The 17,739-nt window shown below is 42.6% G+C and overlaps 1 protein-coding gene across 1 annotated transcript in view; it reads right to left on the bottom strand.

The window, feature by feature from the left end:
* CFAP20DC (CFAP20 domain containing) overlaps positions 1 to 17,739 on the bottom strand; it is a 334,505-nt gene that overhangs the window by 294,059 nt on the left and 22,707 nt on the right. Inside the window, exons 3-4 of the mRNA XM_040408726.1 lie at positions 9,731 to 9,820; positions 5,098 to 5,191 (exon numbers count right to left, since the gene is read on the bottom strand). Coding sequence (XP_040264660.1) covers positions 5,098 to 5,191; positions 9,731 to 9,820 — 184 coding nt within the window. The remainder of the gene's footprint in view (positions 1 to 5,097; positions 5,192 to 9,730; positions 9,821 to 17,739) is intronic.

Genomic DNA, 17,739 nt, shown 5'->3' with positions numbered 1-17,739 from the left:
CTTCTCAGCTGTTCCATGGCCCGTGTTATTCCCTCATTATCCCAATTACAATGAGCAGATAAAAGGTCCAGAGTTCATTTCCAGTCTGCTATTTGCATTTGGAATCTGTTGCTGTCAACTCTCAAGATAAGATCCAAAGAGCTGTCACTATCAGTGAAGCAAGCCATCATTAGGCTGTAAAAACAAAACAAACCCATCAGAGAGATAGCAAAAACATTAGGCGTGGCCAAAATAACTGTTTGGAACATTCTTAAAAAGAAGGAACACACCGGAGAGCTCAGCAACACCAAAAGACCCGGAAGACCACGGAAAACAACTGTGGTGGATGACCGAAGAATTCTTTCCCTGGTGAAGAAAACACCCTTCACAACAGTTGGCCAGATCAAGAACACTCTCCAGGAGGTAGGTGTATGTGTGTAAAGTCAACAATCAAGAGAAGACTTCACCAGAGTGAATACAGAGGGTTCACCACAAGATGTAAACCATTGGTGAGCCTCAAAAACAGGAAGGCCAGATTAGAGTTTGCCAAATGACATCTAAAAAAGCCTTCGCAGTTCTGGAACAACATCCTATGGACAGATGAGACCAAGATCAACTTGTCCCAGAGTGATGGGAAGAGAAGAGTATGGAGAAGGAAAGCAACTGCTCATGATCCTAAGCATACCACCTCATCAGTGAAGCATGGTGGTGGTAGTGTCATGGCGTGGGCATGTATGGCTGCCAATGGAACTGGTTCTCTTGTATTTATTGATGATGTGACTACTGACAAAAGCAGCAGGATGAATTCTGAAGTGTTTCGGGCAATATTATCTGCTCATATTCAGCCAAATGCTTCAGAACTCATTGGACGGCGCTTCACAGTGCAGATGGACAATGACCCAAAGCATACTGCAAAAGCAACCAAAGAGTTTTTTAAGGGAAAGAAGTGGAATGTTATGCAATGGCCAAGTCAATCACCGGACCTGAATCCGATTGAGCATGCATTTTACTTGCTGAAGACAAAACTGAAGAGAAAATGCCCCAAGAACAAGCAGGAACTGAAGACAGTTGCAGTAAAGGCCTGGCAGAGCATCACCAGGGATGAAACCCAACGTCTGGTGATGTCTATGTGTTCCAGATATCAGGCTGTAATTGACTGCAAAGGATTTGCAACCAAGTATTAAAAAGTGAAAGTTTGATTTATGATTATTATTATGTCCCATTACTTTTGGTCCCTTAACAAGTGGGAGGCACATATGCAAACTGTTGTAATTCCTACAGCGTTCACCTGATTTGGATGTAAATACCCCTATATTGAAGCTGACAGTCTGCAGTTAAAGCACATCTTGTTCGTTTCATTTCAAATCCATTGTGGTGGTGTATATCTTATCAGAGAAACATTGCCTCTTGCTCCACTTATCAGCTGCCCCCTTCCTAAACTAACCTTCTCTTAAAATTGTGTGAGAATTCCATTGTATGAGACCAAGACTGTCTGCCTGCTCAGTGAAGGATCAGATTACATCTATGGACAGGGAAGGGGCAGGGAAAAGTAGTGAGCACCAGTTGTGACACAGAGAGACAGATTAAGCAGCTGATAATAAGTGTTATTTCTCGACCAAAGTGTTTTATTCACATCACTGCTGTTCAGTACTTCTCTATAATTTCCTATATGGAACTTCTGAGTGATTCTGAGTGGGCAGCTTGTTCTGACAAGCTTGAAAATTGTCTGTCGCTATTCCTCTCACTAATGAATGCACACCTAGAACATTAAAACCACTGACAGGTGAAATAAATAACACTGATGAGGGGTGGGATATATCAGTCAGCAAGGAACAGTCAGTTCTTGATATTTATGTATTGGAGGCAAGAAAACTAGGCAAGCTTAATGACTTGATCCAAATTTTGGTGGCTGGACAAAAAAGGCAGATCTTTTTGTATGTTCCTGGTATGCAGTGGTCCATGGGAGGACAACCGATGAAGTAATGACAGGGCCATGGGCGCTCATGGGCTCACTGATGCACTTGGGGTGCGGATAACTTATCTGGTCCTATGTCACAGAAGAGCTACTGTTGTTGAACTACAAATTGCAGAAAACACTAATGCTGTACAATGCCAGAGGTCTTGTGGAGTTCATGTCTTGATGCATCAGAGCTGTTTTGGCATCATGAGGGGGGCTACACAATTTTAGGCAGAGGGATTTAAGGTTATGGCTGATTTTTCTGACACTACATTGACACTATCCATGTCTTTCTCCTTATGTTACTCTAAACCCTCAATGAATACAGAGCTGCTCACACAGAGAGAGCTCTCAGTTCTGGTTGACGTATATGTCTTATTACATAGACACTTCATCCTGAAAAGTAAGTGAGGAAGAGGTGAGCAGAAAACGGAGATGTTATTAAACACACTTTAGTGCCTTTGTCTTTAACTTAAAGGGATATAACCATCTTACGGTGATCTTATGATGGCTGATCAATATTCAATCACTTCTTAATTGGTGGGGCTTGTGGCCAGGACTACCACCCATCCTCAGAATCAAGTATGTATCTATAAAAGGTGCTACGGTGGTAGTCGCATTAGAGCTCTGATGTCTAAGGAAGGGGAGCCCTCTGTCACTTACTATAACACATGGTAGTTGGAGGTACTTGTTACAGTTTACAATTATTATTAAGGTCAAGGAGCTACAGGTTGCACCTCTGCTTAGAATGAAGCTTAATTGGGTTTTCTCACAAAGAACACCTATTCTCAAACCACAGGATAAGGCATAAGTGGCTGATCCCCGGAAGATCAACTGGTGGGGCCCACAGTGATCAAGAATACAACAGTCTGGGACTTCTGATGTGAATGGAGCTGTAGTGTGGATGAATGACTATCACTTCACTGCTGTAGTCCCATAGAAGGAAATGGAGCAATGGTCATGCATGCGCACTACTGCTCCATTCACATGGGAACTTTAGGATCTTATTTCTTATGATTGTTGGGAGTCCATGCGTTCAGATCACCAGTAAACAGACACATCCTCTAAACTGTACGTAGGGGATAGATATTCTTTGTGGGAATTTTTTTTAACTAGCACAGCAGTTACTTTATAGATTTTACCTGTGCAGAGTGGGTTTTGTCTATCTGCTGTGTTGACACATGTGAAAGTACAGGAAAAGCAGAGCCAAGAGTGGGCCAACAAGAGGTGAAGTGGTGAGACCCTTTCTTAGCACCATTGCCACTTCTTCACTTTATTGTAAATTGGACCAACCAGTATCTCCCCCAGGAGGGTGTCACAGCAGTTGGACTACCTAGCATGTAACCCAAGGAGAAGGTCACAGCGAGTCAGACATTGGTGGAATATCCTACAGAGATGAGACAACCTGTAATGTACTTAACGATTTGCGTTCCTGGAATGGGTTTGGTCCGTGGGCAGTGGCATCCTCCATACTGTTGCAAGGGTGACTAGTCTGGGCAGCAGTAGGTCTGATGGTGGGTTCACCCAGACATCGGGCCAATCAGATTTTGTGCCAGCGTTCCATGTTGGTGGTAGGAGGCAAACTGCTGGAGGTATTTTCCTATGATTGGTTATTTTACCACACTATCTACCGATATGCATTGAAATTCTGGATTTCTGACCCTAGCCTGTACCTGATTTCATCATTTGACTTCTGATTTGGCTCCTTACATATACTCCTGGTCTTGACCTCAGCCAGTGTTTGTCTTTCGTTTGTTCTTACTTTACCCTCTGATTCTGATTACAGATTGTTACTGGCTTACTGCTTGTATTCTGTCGTTCCTCCTGACTCTGCCTGTCCTCCATCTTTCCCCATGCACTTAGCAGAGCAGGGACTGTCATCAAGTTGGGGGCCGTCGTTTATGGTCCAAATAGGTAGGGACATTGGTTGGTTGAGACTAGGGGCTGCACTTGCCCCTACCCCTTTGTGACACAACCCCTTAAATTAGTTGATGGCCTACTTCCATCATCTGTTCTGTAAACAGAATGGGTACATTTACCAGGGGTAGGAAACCAATCCGGTCTATGCGGTAACTACCGGTAATCGTAAGACGCTTCCATTTCCTAATAGAATTTACTCCATTATATATTAGCATTCATAAAGTGTGTTCCAGTTTTTAGTTGTAATATTGTATGATGAATGGCAATGTGAGAATCTGGAATGGGAACACTTTATATTAATGCTAGCAATAAACAAATTAAAGGCTCATTTATTGTAGGAATATATTAATTGACTATACAAAGTTCTGCTGATAGAAATAATTGAAAATATGCAAGTAACTTTAGAATAATTAATCTCACAACCATTAGCACAAGAATGCATTTTAATACATCTTTTTTTATTATTGCGTGCCTACACTGAGAATAGTGAAACTAACTTCTGTCTTCAGGCATGATCCTCAAATATCCCTATTTATCTCTTTGCAGACTGGCCATATTGCTAGTGGATATGCAGATTTTACATGGCTGGAACATGGCTGCCGGTTTACTTAGAATGGTAGAGAAGTAAAGGCTATGACATCCTCATGTATGAGGTCTTCCTTAAGGCCAGACACACATGAGCATGTTCAATGTGAGAAACCCGCAACGTGTGTCATTTTGAGTTCTCATTCTGAATTGTGCTCCTCTGACAGGATCACACAGCACTATAATGATTTATAATGCTGTGTGACTCTGAGAGGCCTGGAATCTAATGAATTACACTGACATAATCCTGTCAGTGTAATACAACTAAATCATTATGAATCATTATAATGCTGTGCAATTCTGTCAAAGGAGCAGAGGTCAGAAGGGGCCTCTAGAAGCAACGGGAGTTGCCGAGAGAGCTAAGCCTCTAGGTGTAACGGCAACACCCCCGTTGCTCCGAGAGGTTTATTTGCATATATAAAAACAGCAATGCGGGCACATATGAACATAGGACCAACACAGATGCCTTCAGCTGCCAAGCGCACATGTAACAGGTCAGCCAGTGTCATAGGTACAAATCTGCCGACAGATGCCATTTAAAGTCAATTGATACAAGTGTTGTCCGTGGAGAAGATGGGCAGCACATGATGTGTGACAGAGGCGTAAGGGTTAAATTAGGATGAGACTTACACTTCCAGTAACGCCAGGACACTTACGCATTTGCTTGTTCTCCCTTGGCAGCTGCATCTTGATAGTCTGGCTGCTTCCTTCAAGGACAAAGACGAAGCTCTTCACTTCTTTATCAAAGTCCTTGAATCATATTAATAAAAAAATATAATAAATTAGCCATCAAACGCTATTAGAAAAATCACCGAGCAGAACTGATCAAAGAAGATTCCCTTTTTTTTTTTCATTTTAGAAGAGCAGATATAAACCCCCGGGAGTTTCTGATCACAGGTAATGTACTGTAAGCGCCTGAATGATAGGTGAATGCTGTTCATTAAACCACGCGCCAATTGTCCAAATCAATTTTCTAAAGCATGTTATTATATTTAGATTAAAAATAAATCAGCTGCTACAACACTCAGCGTGGTGTGAAATGCGTAAGCCTGTGGTAGAGATTTAAAGGGGCCTGTAGGCTCTGTAATAAAATTAATTTTGATTTATTACAAAAAAGTAAATAGATACCAGCGCTGCCGCCGCAAAGACTTCACCAAGTTACACTATGTAAGTTCCGTCGCTGCTGGGTTCGTGAGGGTTAACTGCCAGTGCCTTTAGAGGGGTTGTCCAAGTTATATTTATTGATGACCTATCCTCAGGATAGGTCATCAATATCAGATCGGCTGGGGTCCGACACCCGGCACCCCCGCGATCAGCTGTTTGAAGAGAAGGCGCGCGCCGTGCCAGCGCAGCCTCCTCTTCACTGTTTACCGTCTCGCCGTTGCATCTGCAGCGCTGAGCAGGTGTAATTACACCTAACCGTCCCATTCATTTCAATGGGACGGATCGTTCCCATACACTTGTATAGGAGAGATCCGTACCATTGAAATGAATGGGACGGCTTGGGTGTAATTACACCTGCTCAGCGCTGCAGATGCAACAGCGAGAAGGTAAACAGTGAAGAGGAGGCGGCGCTGGCACGGCGCGCACCTTCTCTTCAAACAGCTGATCGCGGGGGTGCCGGGTGTCGGACCCCAGCCGATCTGATACTGATGACCTATCCTGAGGATAGGTCATCAATAAATATAACTTGGACAACCCCTTTAATGTTGCATAAAACTAATAGTTAAAAGAGCTGAACCCGCGCTAACTAAAAATAGAACCAACCAATATATAGAAGACACAATCAGTACTTATAATAAATAATTCTACTTGAATGACGTGTAAGGTGATTCTTAATTTTATGTTTTCTGCCCATTATTGAGTTCCATAATGTTTTTTTTGCATTTCAAAAATTGGCATGCTTTACACATTTTACAGGAAAAAAAAACTTTTGTTTTATTTTACTAATTTGACTATTTTGGTTTCCACACGTAATTGTATTCATTTTAATGGAAGAAACTATTAGATTCCCCAGATTTTTTGCTTTCCTAAAAATGAAACTAAGGTATTGGGATAATTTTTCCCCTATGACTTTATCTTGCTTCAAAATGTCCCAATGGCGTTTTACAATTTTTTTTAAAGTTTTTCCTTTTCGTTATATTGAGTAATTATATAGGGACTTTGAAATCAATTTCATTCTTTTCTTTACTTGCCTTATCTCTAGCCACCTTTTGTACAAGGGTATTTCTCTCATTTTGCTTTACTACTTGTTTTATTTTTTCTAATTCAATTATTTTATAACCTTTTTCTCCAAATTTCATGTGAAGAATGCTTGCATCTTTTTAAATTGCTCTACCGTTGTACAGTTCCTCCTCAATCTACTGTATTGATTGTGGGGGATATAAGTAAGCCATATAGGTAAATGACAACTGTCAAATGAGATAAAGGTATTGCTATCTGTTGGTTTGGAGTATATTTGAGTAAATATTAGATTATTCTGAATCATTATAGTTAAATCTAGAAAATGTACTTCCTTCTTACTAAAAGTAGGCATTTTTATTTAGATCAATTAAGAATTCCCAAAGTGATTTTTAGAAATAAGACTCTTATACCTAAAAGGAATATACGTAAATCAGATAATGCAAATAAAAATAAGATTTAAAAAAGTATTAAAAAAGTTTTTTTTCAGGCCACACCGTCAAGAAAAGAACAAAAAGAGGGACAAAGGGAAAGAAAATCTCCAAAAAGAGATCGAAGTAACAGGACAAAAAATATATAACTTAAGTAAATATGTATTAACCAAAAGTGACACTAAATTATTACAAAAAGGACTAAAATTGTGTTTGTAAAATCTGCCCAGTTTCATCCATTTGATGCATTTATAGGTATTAAAAAATTCTTATGTATTCTTGTTTTCTTGTTTTAAAGAAATATTTTTATAAAAAGAAAAATGAAAAAAGAGGGTTATAAAAATAATAATAAAAATAAAAATAAGAATAAAAACGAGGATAAAAATAAGAATAATGATGGCTTTCTGCACACTAAACTGAAGACTAAATCGAATTTTAATCCGATAAATGAATACTCTGATGTTTGAGATTTTTAAACTCTCGTTTTGAGGGATTTGAGGAAAATAAATCCCCCAAAAAATGGGTATTCATAATTTGAGTAAAGAGGAACAGAAAAGTATAAAAATGTTACAGATGAATAATGGTGTGATTATCCGCCCCGCGGATAAAGGAGGGGCCATGGTTATTTTAGACTATGAACAATACCATAATGAATCTATGATTGTTGAGTGATAAAAAAACTTACATCAAATAAAATTGATTGAATAAATTGGTACCAAATGGTCCAAAGCAAGTAGTCGTCCAAGCCAGGGTCAGGTCCAAAGCGGGTAGTCGTCCAAGCCGGGGTCAGATGTGGGGTCGAGAGGAAATGTCAGCCAGGCCAGATCATACACAGGAACACACAAGGAGCTCAGACTGCCAGAGATGCACCTTGGAGAACAAACGCAAGGGCAATGTACCTGAAGCCTGAGCAGACTGATATAGTCAGGTGTTGCCACATCATCACTGTGCGACGCCCAGGCAGCAGGCAAGTGATGATACACTCAGAGGTTATAAGAGACTGCAGTCTGCACATGTCCAAAATGGCACCACCATGAGGACAAGGTAAGACCTTGATAGCACGAGCGTGTGATGTCACACTGAAGGCCCGTTCTCCTGGAAACTACAGTACGGTTTCCCCTCATGCACGCAAGTTACCGACCAGAGCCAGAGTTACCGACCAGAGCCTGAGAAGGAGAAAGCTGAAGACTATCGCCATTACTGCGATAGTGAAAGTGAAAGCAATCTGGATAGGATTCACTTTACATCGCCAACGGCAAGTACTGATTGTGTCTTCTATATATTGGTTGGATCTATTTTTATTTAGCGCGGGTTAGGCTCTTTTAACTAATATTGATTTATGTTAAAGCTTGCTGTTTGCTATTAGAGTTTAGTATATGGTTAGATTGTTGCTTGGCAACACAGCCAGTGGGTGACTACATTGGATTTATGGACACCAATGATCCCTGTTATGTACATAGCAATAACTTTTCTGTTCCCTGTATTTCTAGGAGGAAAGGGGAGTTCCTCAACTTTGCTATTAATAGTATTTCCTTCCATTGTATTAAAGGCTATGGATGCCTTTGGGGGCATTGCATTGTACTCATTTTGAGATACAAATCATGTATTCAATTGGTCTTTGTTACAAATGTTGAGCTCCTTTCTCTGTACAGCCTTGAGATTCTCTAGTGGTAGGCTCTGTATTTTTACTCTGTTATGTCAGGCAGCTCAGCTGATGGCGCCTTATCTCTGACTGTATAATCACTCATTATAGCTCAGCTTTTAGCTTACTGATAAAAATGTGGCTTAAATAAGTGTTTATGACCTTTTAGTAATTTAGAGATAAGGTTTCTTAGATGACCAGCACAAAGTAAAAGTTTTATTCAAACAGCTAGACAGTTAACCTTTTGTGACAGAATGGCTCAATATTTTTTGAATAAAGACCAACTGAAAAAATTATTTTTAGCCCAAAATGAGTAAAATGTAATCATAAAATTATTGCCCCCGAAGGTGTACACAGCATTTAACTCTGGCACAAGGGAATCTACTGATAAACCAGGAATAATGCCGTGTAGGGCTAGCTCAGCTGAATGTAATGATATATTTTACTCAGCTATCCATTGCTTTATTCTGGGGAAAAAGTACTTTTATCTACAGTATATACAAATGTGCAGTTAAGTGCACCGAGGGTGGGCCCAAGCCACTCTGTGCACCCTAGCTCCTACTGCTTCCTCTACCAGCCCCTTCCTCTCCTTCTTGATTGACAGAACCAGGCAAGATGACTATCCAGGAACCAGGCCCTGTCAATGAAGGAGAGGGATGGGCTGGCAGAGGAAGCAGGAGGAGGGTGCACAGAGTGACTTGGGCCAAGTTCCAGGTGACAGATTCCCTTAACACTTACTGAAAGGAAGAGATTCATCTCTAACCTGGAATTCCAAATTAATATTTAAACTGCACAATTCTCAAAGTACACTGAACAGGATCCATTGATGAGAGTCTTAAAGTGATATCATATTCTATAAACCACCTCCAACCGATCAGAAAGAAGGCCGTTCTTCAAAACTTAAAGGGGTTTTCTGACATTTTAATACAGATGACCTCTCCTCTAGATAGGTCCTCAGTTACCACCTGGAAATATAGAGAGCAGCTTGTAGAAAAACAAAAATCACTATATTAATTTTTGGAAGAATTCTCTTACTTTCCAGATTGCTGACTGGCTGCCAAAGAGTTTCCACTTGGCCACTGGATCCTTTCCTTGTGCGCTAAAAATTTCAACAAATGGTCCCCCCTGAAAGATATTACATGTGAACACAAAACATCAGTGATACAGTCAATACAGTATATAAATGAGTAATGTTACGGTGGCGCGTAGTATGCAGGACTCCATGTGCCACACTAGAGCTTCCTGCACATGGTTTTGCCCAGCGCACATTTGTTTTTTATTTCAACAACTCATTTCCAAGCAATACAAAGTGAAATCCTATTAATCAGGCATCTGATCGCCGCAAAGTCTTATAATCTGAGTACCTTGCTGCGTACCCTGCAGCGTCTAAGTGTATCCATAGTAACAGACAACAAACCCTGTAGTCTGATCCTGCAGTCATTCTCCATTCTCTCCGTACCCCAATACTCGGCAAGAGCGAATCGAAGTTTCCAAAGTGGACTTCGATCCGAATTTCGATCAACCGCAAAGCCGAATTTCCTCGTGCTTCGTAGTAACGAATCAATTTGCACTGAAATGGCAGTGAAAATTAAAAAAAATATCATACTCACCTCATCCATTTGAGCGTGAAGAGGCCACTTCGGCCATCTTGCTTGAAGATCCTTGCTTGAAAATCTCGTGCACGGTGACGTATAACATAACCAAGCCAGACAGCGTGATGACATCATCAAGCACCACTGGATCTTCAAGCAGGATGGCTGTGGTGGCATCTTTGCACTCAAATGGATAAGGTAAGTACAATTTAATTATTTTTTTCTTTTAGGAGCAACCACTAAAATGCTTTAATGTGGATCTTAGACTCCCGCGATCAGCGATGATCATTGCATCTGAGGGGTTCCACAGCGGGGGGGGGGGGGGGGGGCAATAATGTAATCGCTGTTCCCCGTCATTGCACCCACTGCTTACAAAGAAATCCACTTTGAGACAAAGTAATTCGTCACAGAGCAAATTTTTTTGTAAAATTTGGTGAAGCCGCCGAACAGAATTTTTTAAAACTTCGCTTATCACTGCTTAGCAACATTAAAGGGGTTATGCCATAACTGATGTAGAAAATGAAGATCAGACATCATATAGTACATGACAACCTCTAACAAAGCTAGAACCAGCCCTGTACCTCACATGGATCCAGAAATCTCCACATTCATTGATCTACTAGATTTATATTAAGCTGAAAGCTCAAGGGGAGTGTCCTTTCTACTGCACCTCAGGGGATGTGTCCATTCAACTGCAGATCTCTTCCTATCACAGCTCAGGAGGCAGTTGAAGGATGAAACTGAGCATGTGCGGCCATCTCAGTGAGACGGACAAAGAAAGAAAAAAAGCAAACAGCAGGTGGCGCCATACAGATACATTTGATTGAATAACTCAGTGACGATACTAAAGTTTTAATTCTATGCAATTACAAAAGAATTGAGATCCAGGTGATGGTTTGAAAGCTGTAAAATATTTTTCATGGGACAACCCCTTTAATTTAGCGAAGTAACAAGAAATAGGGTACAGATAAGACTGGGGCTGCAGAAACGCACAGCAGCTGTAAAAATTATTTCAGAGCGGCTTTATTCTTTAAAAAAAAAAAAAAAAGCTGTGGTGGTGGATCTTTCCTTTAGGCTTTACGCACACGATTGTATGTATTTTGCAGTCTGCATAATACGGATGACTCATGTGTAGGGTTAAGCGAACCCGAACTGTAACGTTCGGGTTCGTAACAAACTTTAGGATTTTTGGACACCGGACCCGAACTCTTCAGTAAAAGTTCGGGTTCGGTGTTCGGCGAGTAAATGGCCCTTTTTGAAAGGCTGCAGGGCAGCCAATCAACAAGCGTTTAACTTGTGTGCCCTTAGAAGCCATCACAGCCATGCCTACTAATGGAATGGCTGTGATTGGCCAGTGCAGCATGTAACCCAGCCTCTATATAAGCTGGAGTCACGTAGCGCTGCACGTCACTCTGCTCTGATTAGTGTAGGGATAGGATGCTGCTGCTGTGAGGAAGAGAATAGGAAATACCTGTGCGTTTTAATGCTCAAAAGTTGGGGTCCCCATTGACTTCAATGGGGTTCGGGGTCAAGTTCGGGTCCCGAACTCGAACTTTTTTGTGAAGTTCAACCGAACCCGTCGAACCCGAACATCCAGGTGTCCGCTCAACTGTACTCATGTGTGATGTCTGTGTTCCATTCATTTAATGACTTTAATGGGCCTGTGGTCCACATTTTGCAGCAAAGAATAAGACATGTTCTATGACTTGCGGAACGGACATACAGATGCAGACAGCACATGGATGATCTGTGTGCTTCCCGCATCCATATGTCCGTTCTGCAAAAAGATAGAACATGTCCTATTCTTGGCCACAAAATGAGGTCCACGGACCCACTGAAGTAAATGGGTCTGCAAAAAAGAAAAAAATGGATGCAACACTGACATCATCCGTATTTTGCAGGTCCGTGTTTTGCCGTCGTGTGCATGAGACCTTAAGGTTATGTTTCTCTATAAATTTAGTAAGCATCAAGCTTTTATGAACAAGGGTTTAGAAGAATCGAATTCCTATGTGCCTGAGAGATTTCCCCAAATGCCAAGAGCTCAGCTAGGGCTCCATTGAAAATGGCCTCTTCTTTTAAGCTGCCTCATGGCGTGGACGCTCTCAGCTATGGCTGGCAACGCTGTAATGCCCTCCTTTCTATCCGTCTCTATCGTTTCCACATTTTACTTCTCTGCACACACGAAGGCGACAACATAATTGTATATGATGGCAAATAAAAACGAATAAAACCCTCTATATTATCACAGCAGGGGCCCGCTAATCCATACGACAGCTTCTTCCAAAAAAACTCACACGGTTCAGTACAACCTGTGCTGCGAAGGGATGATATTTTCACAATTACAGTTGCCATAAAAAGGAAATTGGGAATATTACACAGGAACCTCCTGGCGGCCATAACATCTGGAATTGCCGACTGCCTGGCAGACCTTTAGTGTATTGTTGGCAATGGAGGGAATCAGGTGCAGGGCTTCGTGACTCACCAGCATCAGAAATGTCCAATAAACTTTAATTTAAGCTGAAAAAGTCTGCTTGCTTTTGTAAGCTACAGAATACCATCTCATGTATAAAGTATATTACTGCAAGACGATTATTAATTTGCACTGTATTTTTGGGACTATAAGACGCACCGGACTATAAGATGTACCCTGGATTTGGAGGAGGAAAATAATATATATATTTTTTTTTATCAGACCTCAGATTAGATCCCCAAATCAGACCTCAGATCAGACCCCAAAATCAAACCCCCGAGCTCCATCAGCCTCAGATCAGACTGTCAACCTCCAGCAGCCTCAGATCGGACTCCAGTCAACCTCAGATCGGAACCCAATCTGACTTAGATTGGACCCCCATCAGCCTCAGATTGGACCCCATCAGCCTCAGAACGGTCTTCTTCTGGCCCGCGCTGCACTGACCTGATGTTGTACGGGGCCTGGAAGAAGACCAGGGGGGGTGAGTACTGTGCAGCGCTTCCCTCACCACTTCCTTGATTGGTGAGGTATCAGTCATTACTGGACTGCCACCATTGACAAATTAAGACCAATGCAGTTATTGTTATTATTCTGGATTATTTTTTGGGGGTAGGGGGATTATACCTTGACATGACTAATGACTAGACACATACATTCTCACGGACCCATACAAGTAAACAGTGTAATTCGCACCCCGAGCATATACTGCTCTGGTCTGTGTCACACAGAACAAGTACACTAGTGTACCTACCAAGGACGCAAACCATGACATTGCTATGGGGTGGATGGAGGGGGGATGGCGCTGAACTACTTCTTCCATTCTTCACATAGATTCACCGCATTTTCTAGCAGCCACCACCAGGAGGCGCACAGTGCAAATAGATTTTTTTACAGCTGACATTGATATCAGTGGCAGGCAGCCAGCTTAATGATACACCGTGTGAAGGGAAGCAGGACATTTACTAATATAATTATGCCACTGAGAAATACAGCTGGTGGACAGGATGAGTGCCGTATTTATGAAGCACCTGTTCCAACTTTTTTATTTTTTATTTTTTTAATGAAAATGTTTCTTCCACTGAATAAAAATACAAAGTTTGTCAGAAATCTGGGAGTCGTGCTTTGCGTTTTTCTTTGCTTGGGAGTGTTGTAACTAGAGATGAGCGAATTTCATATTTTGAAATTCGTTCACGCTTCGTTTACTGGTAAAAGGTGAATTGCATTATGGATTCCGTTACCACGGACCATAAGGCAATTCTATGACGGAATGCATAACGGAATGCCTTCAGAGGCATTCCGTTATTCATTCCGTCATAATAGAAGTCTATGGGCTGCAAAAAGGATCCGTCCCGTTTCCGTTATGCAGGAGAGGAATCGGGACGGATCCGTTTTGCAGCCCATAGACTTCTATTATGACAGAATGAATAAAGGAAAGCCTCTTAAGGCATTCCGTCATAGAATTGCGTGGGGGGTGGGTGGAGGGGGTCCATACTAAATTTTGTAATGGGGCCTTATCAGATCTATGTATGTCCCTGCCTAAAGTGCAGTGGAGACAATAGCAGATGTGAGGTCCATGTCCTAAACAGCTATACGGACCTCGCTGCCTGTTAAAAAACTGTTTGTGTGTTGCGGCCACAATATTGATGACTAGTGATGAGCGAAGTTTCGCTGAACTTCGTCAAGAAATTTGATTGGTTACGAATTACTTCATCACAAATCGCTTTTCATTGTATAGAGCCGTCACTGAGCCGCCTCCCGTCATTTAGCCCCTCAAATGCCACGATCAAAGCTGATTGCGGCATCTGAGACATTCAGGTGCTCAGGGAGTTAAAAAAAAAAAACTATACTCACCTCATCCACTTGCTTGCGGAGAGGTCATCTGCTCCCATCTTGATTAAAGAAAACCCTCCAAAGGACCTGCAGCGAGCGTGATGACGTCACCACTTAATCACACTGGCCGTGCGGAGTGACGTCATCACTGATCAGGTGATGATGTCTTCACACTCAACGCAGGTCCTTTGGCAGGTTTTCTTCACTCAAGACGGAGTGGATGGCCTCTCCCCGATGAAGTGGATGAGGTGAGTATAATCTTTTTATTTTCAGCCACGATTTTAGAAAAATTGATTCGTTACCATGAAGAACGTGGAAATTCGCTTTGCGGCAAAACGAATTTTTCCTAAACTTCGGATCGAATTTTACTTCGTATGCTTCGATTCGCTCAACAATACTGATGACTGTTACTTTGGGCATCGCAATCCAGCCTGCCGAATTATCAATGTTTATTATTATAGGTGTCTGTGCCTTTTCTTGCCTTTTCTTCCCGCGCATTTTGCTGTTATAGGGACACTGCACCACATAATACCAAAAAGTAATAAAAAAATAATAATAAATGTTGCAGTATTCCCTTGTGCGGTAAATACCTATTATATATGTGAATGACTAATGTGCGTCTATTACACCGCACTAACTTCAAAGGACAGAACATAAAAAACAAAAAAGCTTAAGCAAACCCAGCGGACTACCACCCCCAACTGTACCAGCTTATTTTTCACTACGCCGGGTGACATACGTACTGGTGCGAAAACGAAAATTAAATATTCACCAGAAGCAAATCATACATCCCCATCATTTTCTTAGTGGAGTTAATATAATTCTGTGCCAAAGGCAGAGAGTTCTTATTTGGTGTGAGATGACAAAGTACACAGCGGCTTATTCATCCCTCCCTGGTTATTATGCCCGTGTCTGATCGCGCTCTTACTATTATAAACTTTAAAAAAAAAATATGAGTTCTCCGCTTTGTGAGGTTGCCCAAAGCAATTTCCTGCATGAGTCCAGCGATTCTCTGAATGTTTTCTTAGTTTTTAACCGTACGCACCTGTGCCTGTCATTTTCTGCTTCAATGGTATGCTAAAAAATAAGCCTGTCTCTACATTATGCCGACTGCACGCTCATTTGTCAGTATGTGCAATCTGATGTAAGCTAGCGGAAGGATCAACATAGTTTAAAAGCTGCACCCTGGATGGGGCAGAGGGGTATGGTAACATACGCCATAGGTCAGGGCAGGTGCCAGGACTTTTGCCAACACAAGCAACACAAGTGTGGTCCTGGTATCTTCTCACTGCTTCAGACAATCGCTGGTTTGAGGACCGTATTTTTCACCCTCTAAGACGCACCGGCCCATAATACGCACCCAGGATTTAGAGGAGGATAATAAGAAAAAAATATTTTCCATTGCACCTCAGGTCAGACCAGCAATCAGACCCCCAATGTAAATCAGACCTCAGCTCACAGCCCCAATCAGACCCCCAATGTTAATCAGACCTCAGATCAGACCCCCAATGCCTCAGATCAGTCCCCCATGTCAGCCATCATGCCCCCATGTCAGCCATCATGCCCCCATGTCATCCATCAGGCCCCCCCATATCAGCCATCAGGCCCCCCCATATCAGCCATCAGGCCCCCCCATGTCAGCCATCAGGCCCCCCATGTCAGCCATCAGGCCCCCCCATGTCAGCCATCAGGCCCCCCCATATCAGCCATCAGGCCTCGCCATATCAGCCATCAGGCCCCCCCATATCAGCCATCATGCCCCCCATGTCAGCCATCAGGCCCCCCCATATCAGCCATCAGGCCCCCCCATATCAGCCATCAGGCCCCCCCATATCAGCCATCAGACCTCGCCATATCAGCCATCAGGCCCCCCATATCAGCCATCAGGCCCCCCCATATCAGCCATCAGACCTCGCCATATCAGCCATCAGGCCCCAATATCAGCCATCAGGCCCCCCCATATCAGCCATCAGGCCCCCCCCCCCCATATCAGCCATCAGACCTCGCCATATCAGCCATCAGGCCCCCCATATCAGCCATCATGCCCCCCCATGTCAGCCATCAGCTCAAATAAAATAAAATAAAATAACTTACCTCGCCTGATCCTGGACGCCACCACTCCTCACCATCAGCACTTTCTCTCTTCTTCCTGGTTCTCGGCTGTTAGCTGTGAAGGCTGCGCACAGTGAGGTCACATGGTGCGCAGCCCTTTACAGCCGATAGCCGAGCGGAGGACCAGAAAGCGGTGAGTACAGATCCTTCACCGCTTCCTGTCTGCCTTATTATAGCACCGGCCCTGCCATAGGTGCACCCATTGGTCTATAGGATACAAAATCTTATCCATTATTATCTATAAGGCTACATTCACAAGACCATATGTGTTTTGCGGTCCGCAAAACACTGATCTGCAAAATATACGGATGACATCCTTTTGGCATTCGTATTGCATCAGTTTTTTTTGCGCATCCATTGTAACAAAATGGACAAGAATAGGACATGCTCTATATTTTTTGAGGGGCTACGGAACAGACATATGGATGCGGATAGCACGCGGTGTGCTGTCCGCATTTTTTGAAGACCCATTGAAATGAATGGGTCCTCATCCAATCCGCAAACAAAAACCGGAACGGACACGGAAAAAATGTTCAAATGCATGTAGCCTAAGGCTGGGTTCAGACCTGAGCGTCTTTGATATGCGCGTTTAACGCGCGTTTTTGACGCGCGTTTTTGACGAGCGTTTTTTGCAATAGTAAACGCGCGTTTGACGCGCGTTTGTGTGATTGACTGCAATGTCCTATGGCCACAAACGCGCGTCAAAACGCCCCAAAGAAGCTCAAGTACTTGTTTGAGCGTAGGGCGTTTTACAGCGCGTTTTTCAGCGCTGTAAAACGCTCAAGTGAGAACCAGGGCCATAGGGAAGCATTGGTTTTCATGTGTTGAGCGTTTTACAGCGCGTTTGAAAAACGCGCTGTAAAACGCTCAAGTGTGAACCCAGCCTAAGTCTTGAATGTAGTGGAAGGTCGTCTTGCCTATAGGGCCCATGTGCAGCAGCAAGTCCTCCCTGATTCAATATGGATAGATAGATAGATAGATAGATAGATAGATAGATAGATAGATAGATAGATAGATAGATAGATAGATAGATAGATAGA

This window comes from Bufo bufo, chromosome 9 (assembly GCF_905171765.1).
Source record: "Bufo bufo chromosome 9, aBufBuf1.1, whole genome shotgun sequence".
Classification (NCBI taxonomy): Eukaryota; Metazoa; Chordata; class Amphibia; order Anura; family Bufonidae; genus Bufo; species Bufo bufo.
This window is presented reverse-complemented; position numbering and strand designations above follow the sequence as displayed.